The sequence below is a fragment of the Durio zibethinus genome, chromosome 11 (assembly GCF_047325235.1).
Source record: "Durio zibethinus cultivar Kanyao isolate XHJ-2024 chromosome 11, ASM4732523v1, whole genome shotgun sequence".
Taxonomy (NCBI): Eukaryota; Viridiplantae; Streptophyta; class Magnoliopsida; order Malvales; family Malvaceae; genus Durio; species Durio zibethinus.
The window spans coordinates 24,014,919-24,029,206 of record NC_143172.1 but is presented as its reverse complement, the minus strand read 5'-3'; the positions used below and the strand labels follow the sequence as shown (position 1 = coordinate 24,029,206).

Below are 14,288 nucleotides of genomic sequence, written 5' to 3'. Positions count from 1 at the left end.
TGTTACTTCACCCCTGGCACCACCTCCAGTCCTAAACAGATGTACCACAGGATTCTACAATCTCACCCCGCTCAGTTTTGAGATATTGGAATTTCCCTTACATTTGCATGAGACTAGATTACAAAGAGAGACACTGCTATATTTTTTTTTTCATTTTTTGTGGTTGTCATGTCTTATGGGCCAGGATATTCTTTTTACTACTGTGTTATTCCTTTTCCTTTTTTTTCTTTTTTTTTGTTTCTTTTCTCATTTTTCCCTCATCTAATTTCCTCCTACAAAACGCAGAAGAAGACAACATTTCACTTGAGCCCTGCAAGTTTGTGCTGCCCTATCTATGTTCTTGCATTTACATACAGCACCAGCTCGTTTGTCCTTTTTTTTTTTTGGTATTTTCATCAAGGTAGCACAAAAAACAATGAAATAGCTAGTCAAAGAGACCAAAAAAAAAAAAAGTAATTTTAAAAATCTCATAGTGTGCATGATTTTTTTTTAACGAATTTATGTATACAAACAAAACTTTCACAATCAATATATATTATAATATTCTCTCAATCCTAATTAATTTGTCACATTTTGATTTTTTTGTCAAAATTTTTAAACTTTGACCCCTATTATTTTATATTTATTACTGATGGAAATTATAAGAAAAAATATATTTTCAAAATTTTGAATGAAGAAGTTTTTAAATATATGTTTGATAAAATTTAATTAATAAAAATACTTAACATAATGAGGTCAAAGTTAAAAAAAATAACCAAAAAATAATTATGACAATTTAATTGGAATAGAGGAAGTATAAAATGTGATAAACCAATCGAGTAATCGAAAATAATAAATAGACATAAAATTAGATCACATCATCCTACATAGTGAAACTTGAACCTAAAGGTTTCAATGTTCCTTTTTTTACTGCACATTAAGATAAAGCCTTGTTGGCTAGATTGCATATGGCAATATCAAATTAACACTATATATTAAATTAGGTATATAAAATAAAATAATTAATTTTTTGTATAAATAGTATCTTATCTTGAAATGTGGTTACTAAATCAGAATTTTTTAATAAATATTAAATTTAAATTTTAAAACATTTTTTATTAATAATTTAATATTTCATATCAAGTCAAACCTAAAATCAAAAAATTTTGTCCAAGACTCCAACCTAATCGGGCCAGGCCTGCAGCTTAGATTTAATAACTCTGATGAATAATATAAATATAGCATGTTTCTAGTAATTAGTAAATCCCATGCATTTACATGTAAGATTCATCATATCTCTTCTTTTCAGCAATCTACATTAAAAAACAATTTTAAAAAGTTGACTAAATTTAGTTACCACTAATGTAGGTAATAACCTATCCAATAGTAATCATATAATTAAGAATTAAAAATAAGTAATATATTTTTTTTTTTACTAAAAGGAATCTCACCTTACCTCCCTACTTATCTATATAGAAAAAATAACATTTTATTTACCATACCCATCTCCTTCATATTTGACACGAAATGTTTTGAATATTTTTGCAAACTTGCTTAATTCAGCACTCTTTCTGGGAAATTTTGATAAGATCCAACCAACAAAACTAGAAGAAAGCTAAAACTTGAATTTTATTAAAAGCAGCTCTGTGTTTCTGGAATTATACCAAAGAGCAATCAATTAATTTCAATTTTCTTAGGAACCTGAAGGGTAAAAGAAAGTAAAGGTCAAGCAAAACGGCTTTGCCACAGTTTCTGAAAGGGAAACCAAGAAAAAAACTGTAAAGATCAATATAGAGGAAGGAAAACGCCTTTTAACTTGATTCCGCTATAACCAAAACTTTTATCTTGTTTGCAGCCGTAGATATCAGATCAGCGCATTAGGTAAACTTTTTTTCATTGTCTAAAATAAAGCTGCAATCCCAAACTCTCTCGGAAGTTGAAAAAAAAAAAACAAAAACAAAAAGAAAAGATACCCCACCTTCCACTCTAAAGTCTGAAGCATAATCACAAACTGTATTATGTCATGTCCAAGTGGATCCGGAATATAATATAATATAATATAATATACATGGTTTGTAAAATTAATTTTAAAAAATAATATTTAATAAATTTTAAATTTAAATTTAAATATTTATAATTTTTTTAATTCTCGTATTGACTTTATTTGTATAAAAAATTGTATTATGTACAACCTGCTATTTGATTATTACCCATCAAATACTTTTATTATTATTGATTAAAGCTATAGATATCAAAATTGACATAGAATCCTGAAAAAACATTCCTTAGTGAAATCTTATTACCTACAAATTTGTCTTGCTTGCTAAATAAAGTAAAAGAGAAAAAAAACTTTAATTCTTCAACAAATATGGTAATGCCGGTAACGACCTTGAAAATAATGGCAAGGTACAGATTGCATTTAAAGAGATAAAACTAGTCCAATCTAAAGACAACCATACTGTATATGTGCAATTTCTATAACATGCTATGCTGAGTTCCTTGAGTTTCAAAAGCGACATTCAAGAAACTGAAAATGAGACTCTAAGTTGAATGTCTCATATTCGAATTATAAAAAAAAAAAAAAAAAGTATGAAATTTATGGGATAAAAAGATTTGTCTTTTACTATTATGTAGCCCAACATCATATATTTAATTATCTTTTATATATCGTAATGTTCAATATAAATAATGTTTTATACAAATGAAATTATAATCTAAGGATAAGAAAAAGAATTATGAATGTTAGAACTCTAATCCTATTAATATCATCTTTTTAAAGTATTATAAAAATTAACTTAATTAAATTTTAAAAAATTTTTATACAATGCATGCAATGAAAAAAAAAAAAAAAGTCAAGTATGCCCGAGCTATGGTAGTAGTATGTAGATAGAGAAAAACAAACCAATTAAAAGCAATGTTGAAATTAAATATTTTACCTTGGTAAGGTTATATCTACGTGCCAGCAGCAATAATGATGATGCAAAAGCCAAGTTCTAACCTGCCAACAAGTACACAAAGGAAAGGGAAAAACCAAAAAGGGGCTTCTTCTCTAATCGATTTTGTTCAAATAGATGAAAGTCAGGACCAGTGGAGAGAGCCTTAAAGGAATCCCAACTAATTAAAATGATTTAGCTATAGATTTGCCACCAGAAAGCCTACCCTTTCTGCCTTCCATGCAGTAGGATCATCATTGCATATTTATCTATGTTTGGAAAACGATTTCCGAATGCATTGCCTTCTATCAGCTTCGATGTTTATGGGAATAATACCAATATATTTTACACAGGCTTTTTACATTTGGGGTTCTGAATAAACCCAATTTCTCAATACTAATGTTTTCTTTTTCAGAGATCATCAGTTCTGGTTATGTGCCAGCTCTGTGTATGGGTTGCTGCTGCAAGTTTTGACTTGGATCAGTACTGGAGCAGTTGATCCAAACCATGATCAACTGTAATTAGAAACCCAATTTTTTTTCTTTTATATATCACAATTTTGGACGTGTGCACCTCAGAAATGTGTTCACCATGGAGGAGGATGAGACTATTGTTCTCTATAAATATGATGAATTAATGTGCATAGCAGCAGAGCTGATAAAATATCACTATGTTAGTCAAGGCAATGATTAAAGGGAAATTGATTATATTCCCTCCATTAGAGTCTAAATTGATCTGGTAATTATAATCCTTGGTTATCCAAAAAAAAAAAAAGTTTTGTTCACATGTATCAGATAATTCCAAGGACTAATCAACACTTGTAGTAGATCATAGTTGTGCAAAAAAATTTTAATCCAAAGTGTTTGCATTTGCTTCTGGTTTTGTTTTTCTTTTCATTTGTTGGCAAAGGAAAGGAAAAGGGAGCCAAAGAATTAATCAAAGATGAGTTTGGAAATCCTTTTAACCCTAACCAAAAAGTCCTAAACCCTAACCAAATTGGCCAACAAGAAGGCAAACTCGAGGAATCCCAAAGTCCCCCAGCAAAGGTGCAGAACAAAGGCAAAGGGCAAAGGCAAAATTGAATGATTACTTGAATGAGATGGGTCCCATTTGATAATCTTTCCTTTCTAAGTCTCTCAATTTTTTGACTTGGGATCGGGTCCCACCTTGGCCACCATTGCCTTCATGGATTGAATGATAAAAAGAGCACCTCACGTGGAGTCTGAACCAAAGGGGCTGTCCATCCACAATAAAAAGGAGCCTCAGATTCACATAAATTAAAAAGAAAAAGAAAAATCTATTTTTTCTTTTCATGATAAAAATTTTGAGCAGTGCCCTCCCTCCCAAGACATCAACAAAGCCATTTCTTTTCTAAAAAATAAAGCTCACCCATATAATTCCCACTCATTATCTTTGTTGCCTAAAGCTTGCCCTCTTCCCTTATCCTCTCTCTCTATCTATGTCTGAAAACACATGAATTCTCATCAAGAGAATTCCAGGCAAACCCCTCAAAAGAGATTTTGATGAAAGAAAGCAAATCAATCAAAAGACTCCCTCCCCTCTGAACATTTAGTCTACACACTCACAAGAAGAAAAAGATCAAAAGACCCACCAAAAGATTAAATTAAAGACTCCCTCTGATCCCCATCTGTCATCAGTCATCACCACCACAAAGTAGTCTCTCATAAAGAAAAAGAAAGAAAGCCATTGGAGAAATAACCTATAACTTTCATGATATCATGGAAGGAGGAGGTAGTGATGATCATCAACTCCACCACCACCACCACCTTCACCACCATCATCACCATCAACAGCAGCACCACCGCCCTAATTTCCCATTCCAATTACTGGAGAAGAAAGAAGAAGATAACCAACCTTGTTCCTCCTCTTCCTCCCTTCCTTTTCCTTCCCTCGTCCCACCGTCTTCATCTGCCGATCAACCCAACACAACTCGTTCCATTGCAAGCCTCCAAATCTCCCCGGAACCTTCCAAAAAACCACCCCCTAAACGTACTTCCACCAAAGACCGACACACCAAAGTCGATGGACGTGGTCGTAGAATCCGCATGCCAGCTCTTTGTGCAGCTAGGGTTTTTCAACTCACTCGTGAACTAGGCCACAAGTCCGATGGTGAAACAATCGAGTGGCTACTCCAACAAGCTGAACCGGCAGTGATCGCCGCCACGGGCACTGGCACTATCCCAGCAAACTTCACTTCCCTCAACATCTCTCTCCGTAGCTCAGGCTCAAGCATGTCAGTTCCTTCTCAGTTGCGATCCTCAGGTTTCAACTCCAACTTCTCTATGCAACAACGTAGAAGTTTGTTCCCCGGAATTGGACTAGAAACAACCCCAACATTCCTTAACTTCCAATCTAGTAGTAACTTGACTTCCATGTTCCAAGCTAAGCAAGAGTTGCGTGATAATAGTACTTCGTTGGATATATCAGAAACTGAAGAAGGTACTCTAGGAAGGAAAAGAAGACCCGAACAAGATTTATCCTCACAACATCAAATGGCTAATTACTTGTTGCAGTCAAGCACAGGCGCAATTCCAGCCGCAAGTCACGGTCAGATTCCAGCTAATTTTTGGATGGTAACTAATTCTAATAATCAAGTTATAAGTGGTGACCCCGTCTGGACATTTCCTTCAGTTAATAACAGTGCTTTGTATAGGGGCACTATGTCTAGTGGGTTACATTTCATGAATTTTCCAACTCCAATGGCCTTATTGCCAGGCCAACAATTGGGTTCAAGCACTGCTTCTACTGGCGCTGGTGGTGGCAGTGGTGGAAGTAATTGCATAAGTGAAGGACAGTTAAATATGCTAGCCGGGTTGAATCCTTATCGGCAAGTCTCTGGCACCGGCGTGTCAGAATCACAAGTGAGCGGATCCCATTCACACCACGGAGGAGAGGGTGGTGTTGGAGTTGGCAGCGGCAGCGATGACCGGCTCGATACAACTAGTCATCACTCATAGAGATGTTCAATATCACCATGCATCATCTCTTTGCTTCTTTTGATCTGTTGTGTAGTTTGATGTGTAACACACGTGAGGTTTGATTGTTCTTTTGAAAAAAAAAAAAAAAAAGAATTGAGTTTTTTTTTTTTGCCAAAAAAAAGAAGAAAATTTTTTTTGGTGTGATTAATATGGGGTTCTTGTTGGGGTTTGAGAGAGAGTAAGAGACAGACAGAGGAGAAGACACTATTTTTAACATTGGTATTGGCTGGTTTGCTGAAACAAAATCTCAATTTTTTTGCTTTTTTATTTTTATTTAATTACACAATATTAATTTCATTTCATCATTTGCTTGTGCCATCGTTGTTTTCTGGAAGAGGTCAAAATCGCATTGCCTATGTAATTTTTATGCGTTGTGTGTTTTGGAGAGGAAAAAAATTGACTTGCATTATATGCATGTCATATGGTTAGTTTCCTACCCACCAGCAATTGAATTTTTTCCTTTTCTTCCCCTTTTTCTCACTTCTTTTGTCTATGAAACGGTAAAAAGGCCAAAAATTTTGGGTAATAGTATAAATTAAGATTTAATTGAGTTGAATTGAATTCATTTATTATCAATTTTAAGTTCAGCTCAATTAGCACTCCGTAAAACTTCATTTTTATATTTGAATTTGATTTATAATTAATTTAATTCAATCGTTTAAATTTAATTTAAAATTTTGATATGATTTAATAAAATTATAAATATTAATATTAAATATTAAATATTTATTATTTACTTATATATATTAAATATACTATAAAATAAAAACTCTATTAAATTTAAAAAAATTTTGAATTGGATATTAAATTATTCAAATTCCACTCATTCATTATTCGAATAACTTTGAACTCAATTTAACAATAAATAAATCAAATTCAAAATTTTTTTCAAATTCAACTAGAATAACTTACTAATAGTACGAGTGATTCATACCCGCTAAAGTATAAATAGAGAAAGAGATGAAACAGTGTTCACTGCCCTTTTGTAGGGTGAGCACTACAGTGCAAACAATTGTAGTGAGCACCGTGCGTCCCTTTCAACTAAGTCCTTTAGATGTGGCAACTTCAGTTTTAAACCGTTTATTCATGATCGATACCAACGATTCCTAAAAAAAAAGCAGTCAAATGAAATTTTAAGACAAAAGTAGTAAAAGCCATTTGTAAATTTGAAAGAATTTTACGACTTTGGTGTTAAGATTTACAACTACTTTCTTTTTTTTCTTTTTCTTTCATTCTGATTCTAATCTGTGCCATGAATCCAAGGTTTTACTGCATCAATGATTAAGACTTTTCAGAGAAACGGGACAGAGAGAGAGAGAGAGGGGAAGGGAGAAGGGTAATAGGATCAGGAGTGTGGGGGCCAGACCTTATCAATTCCAGGTGTTAGCTCAGGTGGGGGGGGGTCCCAACTTCTGTTCATTGCCCAAACCAATGAACATCGTCACTGACAAACAAGTGGATCATTCCTCCTCTCTTTTTTCTTTTTTTTTTTTTATTTCAATAATAACGGAGAGAAAAACTTTAAAAAAAAAAACGAGGAGTTTTTTAATTTTTGCTGGCACCGTAGACATCGGTGGTGGGTAGTAATGACCTACTTAGGGACAAGGTCCCATCTCATTAATCTGGACCATTCAATTCCTTTTCTTTTGTTTTGGTTGTGGGCCATTCCCTTTCATTGAATGATTCGGTCTGATCAGTGGCAGTTTTTAAGATAAAGCTGTGGAATATGGAGTTAAGAGTTTTTTTTTTTTTTTTTGTTAAGATGAAAACAATATGATATTAAATGAAAAATATTTTTAAAAATATTAATATTTTACTTAATTTTTAACAAATGTTTATAAGCACTGGTTAATCTAATTATTTAAATTACATATTTGTTAAATTCTTTTAAAGATAAATTTTATAATTTTAAATATGATATAAAAATAATATTTATATTTTTGATAAAATATATACAAATTTAAAAAATATATTTAATATATTAATATAAATTATAATATAATAATTTTTATATTTTATATATTTAATACAAAATAAACATGTACAAATATAAAAATTATTAAATCTATTCATAGACATAGTTTGCCTTTTCTTGAATTACAATTTTCTTTTCACAGCAACAAACAACAATAGTTAATTTTATGTGTCGATGTCATGATGTGAACTGTGGTGTGAACCAGAGATATTGGGGCGCTTCTCTCTAAAATATCTTCATATATGACCGACACCCCCATCATACAAAAAATCTCATATTAATTAAATCTCATGCTCATTTTCAAACCCCGTTATAATCATATCTCTTTCATCCAACTTTCTTTAATATTAAAATATTAAATTTTAAATAAAAATCTTAATTAATATTCTAGACTTCTATAAATATAGAAATAAAAATAATAATAATAATAACCCCTTGTTTTTAGTTTCCAAATTTCTTATAGTGAATTTTGAGATGTTATATATGCAAGCGAAGGATATAAGTCGATTCAAGTGGTAAATGAGTTTATTTAACTTTTTTATTATTTTGAGTTAGAAATGTTAATTTTATTTATATTTAATAAAAAATTTAATTTTTACTTGAATGAAGATGAAAATTAAGGTAAAGATGAATATTACATTATAAATATAACAATATATATAATTTTAAATTTTTATTGAATATAGATATGAGAATAGATAATATAATATTTGTCTCGTATTTATACCTTATATATATTTATATATAATTAGTAAATAAATTTTTCATTAAATAATATAAAATATTATTATAGATTAATTAGAATTAATATATTTTTATTAAAAATATATATTTATATATATTTATAAAAAATTATTTAAATATATAAATTAAAAATAAAAAAGCTAAAAAAATAATTTTTAATTTTTTTTTAAGTTATATGTATGGGGATTATTCATACCCATAAAAATATCCATGAAAATGAGAATGAAAATAGATTTAAAATATTCATTAAACATGAGTACAAAAATAAATATAATATAAAATTTGAAAAAGGGATGAGGAATACCCATCCTTCCCATTGACATCCCTATTTTGAGTTTAAATCCATTAAAAAATTATGTGAAGATAATTTTTTATAAAATATTTATTTTCGATACACTATTAATATATAGACACATTACTAGTAAATCATAAATATCGTTTCATAAAAAAATTAATTTTAAAATTTTAAAATCTTAAAAATAAATATATTTAATCTTAAAAATATAATTAAAATTAATTTTTTTAATAAAATATCATTATATGATTCACTAACAGTATATATTATGCTCAAATATAAATTTTTTAATTTAATAATAAATAAACTTATTTTGATCACTATGAACAAAAAATTATGAAGCGAAGCATAGTAAACCTTATCCTTCGACCCAAAAAAATATATGGTACTATCAATTATGGAAGTGCAAGTTTTTTCTTTAAAATTATTTTGTGTGTTGAAGAGGTGAATAAAGCCAAACATTTACTGCACATGGTTTTTCTTAATTATTTTGTCGTGATGCATAATTTCAACAAACTCCAATCCCAAATTAATAAAGCTACTGCTATATATAATCAACCCACTACTTTGTGAAGAGATTAATCAAATCATTACTCTTTGGGTTATTATTAGGGAAGAAAAAGATAAAGATAAAGAAAAGTTTTAACATTATATGTATATATAATATATATTAAAGTGTACAAGTGGGAGAGAGAGAGGAAAAAGAAAGCACATAGGTCCAATTGGAATAATCTTTGTTATTTCAATGATTGCATGCAATAGAAAGAAATAATTAAGATTACATCACTTCATAAAGTCATCAAAATCTTTTATATATATATATATATGCATAAGCACTACGTACTATAGTGCTATATATTTAATTGGTTCCAATGCCGAGGGGAAAAAATAAATACAAATCTAATCTCGTGAATCAACATATATAGAGAAAATTGTTGTTAAGAATTAATTATATTTTTTGTATTTGATCTATGAAAAAATGATAAATTGATATTTAAAAAAATAAAATACATAATTTACATCCAAAATTTTCAAATAATATATTATTTTAGTTCAAATTTTATTACTATTAATTTAACTTGTTTCTATAATGTTTAACTTATATAATTTTGTTACATATATGTTATTTGTTAAATAAAAATATTAAATAGATATCATGTGACAAATAATAATTGATCGATCTCTTAAACAATTTCTATGATTTACGTAAAAAAATTTAGATCCTTTTTACTGAAAAATGTTTATAATATGTGTAGTGAATAAATAATTTGATAATATTTATCCAACACCATATATATATATATATAAGTTAATATAATTAATGAAATTAAAATTTGGATTAACATAATATATAACTTAAAAATTTAGAATATAAATTGTACATTTTATGAAAGTTTATAGTGTAAATACTAATTTTTATATTTTTTCAAAATTTAGGTGCAAAAAATGTAATTAAATCTATTGTTAAAAGGTTAGAAGAAATGACAGTTTTAATTGTATGAACTTGATAAATTAAATATTTCATCCATGTTTAATCCCATACCATCATTTATCATGTCTCTTTGGTTTTTTTTTTTTTTTTTTTTTTGGGGGTTACAACGTTTCGTTGGCTTTATAATTCATGTTATTTATAGCACAATGTATACTTTTGTATGAAAAAATGTAATGTGTCACAAAAATGGATATGAAGACTTAACCCTTTTACTAACAATAACTATAAGATGAATAATTTTCCATTCTCGTCCATCAGAATTAGAATTTTATAGGAAACATTTGAAAAAAAAAATTGAATGCAGTAAACCGATATTGAGATGATGTGTTCTTAAGATCATTCACTAGAAAGATTTGCTTCAAGTAAAATTTGGAGAAATTTAAACCTTATGTTATTACATGTAATATGTAGATGGTGATCAATAATATCAATTATGAAATGCAATTATATACATCATTGAACAAATGAAAGTAGTTGTTTTATCTTGTAATACAATCAATGTTATTAAATTACGACTTTTATTACTACAATGACCATCTTTGTCAATTCGACCAAAAAAAAAAAAAAAAAAAACTAGCTAAGTCTAAAGAAAATTAAAAAAAAAAAGCATATGGTAAAAGTTAATTGGACTTGATTAAAGCTCTGTCATTGAAAAAAAAAAACCTCCGTTTAATCGATATTTTTATTTTTTTTTATAAAAAAGTATATAATAAACGTATTAACCAAATGGAATCTATTGGTCCAAACAAATCCAAATGAAATATGAGATGATATTTGAAGTGAGATGAGATATTTTGTATGAAGATTAAGGGGTGAGGATGGGATTTCAGAGATTTGAGTTGTAATTATAAATTTGAGTCATCACTCTCACATATATATATATATATATATGTTTATGTATATGTATACCAAAATGGTAAACCCTATATTCATTCTTGCTAAAGACCCCCTTAGTTTCAATTTCAACATTATAAGGTATATAAATATTTGTATTTGGATTGATATATATATATATATATATATATATCTAACGTTGGAGCAATGGTGATTGGTCAATGGTTTGACCTCAAGAGAAACAAAATAAAAATGATTATTGTACTATTGCATATATAAATATAAATTTTATATTTGATACAGTGTTAATATATAAATTTTATATATTATCAGTAAATCGGATTATATCATTTTATTAATAAATAAATATCAATATTTAAAATAAATATATAAAAATTAATATTTTTTAAAAAAATTAACTAATTAATAAGATAATATAATTTGATTCATTAATAATGTATAAAATAATACCTCAAATATAAACTTATAAAAATATATGATCTAAATGGTGCATGCCTGCATAGTAATAAAATGGGAGCATTTAAAATGATGATTCAGCACATGGTTCAGCATTAATTGACCAATGGGTTCATGTTTTTTGTAGGGAAATGGTGTCAAAAATTAAACCATCATCGAGTAATGGAAGCGGTCTGGTTGGTACACAACACAATTGGTGCACATGGACTTCAACCCCGCATTGGTACAATCACAAGAACAAACAATAAAAAGAGAAAAGTCTCCCGACACCCCACCCAAATCTCTTTGTACCCCAAAATTGCATGATTAGACCACCTCTCAACCATGTATCCCATCCCAACCCCTCTCGGAGGTTGCTCTAATCAAACAATTGAGGGGTTGCAATTACTCTTTTAGTGTTGATTAGTGGCTGATAACAATCAGCCGATTCTCTCAATTTTGGGCCAGGAAATCCCTTAATGCCAGTTTTTAAATGCCTCATTTGGCCCCAGGAGATCTCCTAATCCTTTCATGATTTGATGTTGATGCTCAGCCTACTGCATACATTGCTGGTTAGAGTTCTACCGACTGCCAATTTGGCCTGCAGCAGGTTGGTGGTTAGCACATAAATGCAAACTTTGTCAAGACCCACAACCGAAATTAATCAACCCTAACTTAATTGTTGTGTGATTTTGGGACTTTTTTTTTCCTCAGCTTTAACGTTATTTACAAGTTTTTTTCGGCAAGAACATGATAACATAAAAAATTTCAAATAACTTAATTCAATCAATTCATGTAATCATTTTTAAAATGTATCATTTAACAAATTTAAAATAAATTGTTCAATCAAATTATACAATCACTCTTAAAAAAGCAACATCCAACACTAAAGATTTAAAATTCAAATTTCTAACAGCTAAAATTCTTTCTCTATTTCTAAACTGCAATCTACTTTATAAGAGATAAATCCAAACAAGAGGTAGCACCTTTAACTCCGCTCTGACAATATCATAGATGGCCTTGACAGTGCTATCATGGTAGGGTCATTGCCTTTAGCTCCTAATACATTTGGGACTTTACCTTCAAGTTTTAAGTCTACAATCTGCAATTCTCCAAACAAAAAGAAACTATAAGACATCTCACGTGATATAAAGAAGCAATGAAAAGGGGAAGCTGGCAAAAAGTGAAGGCTAGCTAGTTAATTGAGTTTGCATGTGTAATGTTTGTTTGCTGCTGTGCTGCCCTGTTGCCAGCAAACCCAATATTGAATCATAAATCATTGAAGATAGAAAAGACCCATATGTTATAATTTGCCAGAAATGTGTCCAGAAGGATGTTTTAATTATGTTCATCAAAATTCTGTGTGTGAAAAACAGGTGTCCATTGAAGAAGTTTCTGCATATGCTCTTAAAGAGGTTTGCTGCAACCATTTTCTGCACAAATCTCTACTGCCAATCAACTATATAGCTATATTTATAATTAATTGGGGAGGTATTAAAAATGCAGAATTAGTTCTAACAGTTACCTGACTTCTCTGTTTTTCATTTGTAGAAAATTGCTATGGCAGGCTGTAGCAGAGGATTTTAAGAAGCTCATTTTCTTATTATATCCGCACTGCAATGCCGCCTTCACTGATTCTAATTTACAATGCTTGTGTTGTGTGGCAAAAAATAATTGGCAATAAAGAGTCTGTAGGTTTATGCTACTAAATAATCGTCGTCGATTGGAGTTTTAGTTACAAGATTTAAAATTTAACCATTGGAATTGAAAATATGATATTTTGATATTAGATCGCATAATTATTGACATTAGCAACATTTTGTTAACTTTTAAATGCAAGATTTATTGTAAGAGAGAATTACTAAACTAGCTATTTAGGCTCAATGTTTCTTAATCAAAATTTGAAATTTTTTTATAAAATTATAAGTACAAGTAAAATTAATTGCAACCATAATAAAATATCACTAAAATTCATAAAAAATAATAAGCATACCAGCAAATCAAAGTACCCACATATAACTCAATAAACTAAGCATAGAATTAAATTAAATTCACATATGATAATATTTAAAATTTAGACAGATTAACACTTATATCAATTAACATATTTTTAAAATTGATATTTAAAGATTATAAATCCCAAAAAAACTTAGACACATAATAACTTCTCTATCCATTTAGAAAATAATAAGATAAGAAATTTAAAAATAAATTACAAACTCAAAAATAATTTAAAGTTAGAGACTTCAATATGTTAAATTTTTTTTTTTTTTTAAAACGAGATCTCATTTGACGAGATACTTTTACTAAAGGCCTATATTGTAAAAGCAACTAGCCGGCAAAAAAAAGAAAAGGTCTAACTTTGATTTCAGGGTGAAGTCAATTCTCAACAAGGGAGAAAGTTTTTCAAAAGAAATATTATCGCTATTTCGCTAGAATGGTATGTTATGGAGTGTAATTAGGGGTGTAAATAATATATTAGTATATGTAAGTTATTTAGATTTAATTTGAAGAAAATTTAAATTCGATTCGATTATTATCGAATCGAGCTCGAGCTCGAGTAACTTGACTTATCGATCGA

At 29.2% G+C, this 14,288-nt stretch overlaps 1 protein-coding gene across 1 annotated transcript; it reads left to right on the top strand.

Moving 5' to 3' along the window:
- Positions 1–4,182: 4,182 nt before the first annotated feature.
- On the top strand, positions 4,183–6,345 carry LOC111290746 (transcription factor TCP15-like). The gene has a single exon (XM_022882198.2). It carries the CDS (start codon positions 4,652–4,654, stop codon positions 5,888–5,890), a length of 1,239 nt encoding a protein of 412 aa, XP_022737933.2. The 5' UTR covers positions 4,183–4,651; the 3' UTR covers positions 5,891–6,345.
- The last annotated feature ends 7,943 nt before the right edge of the window (positions 6,346–14,288 follow it).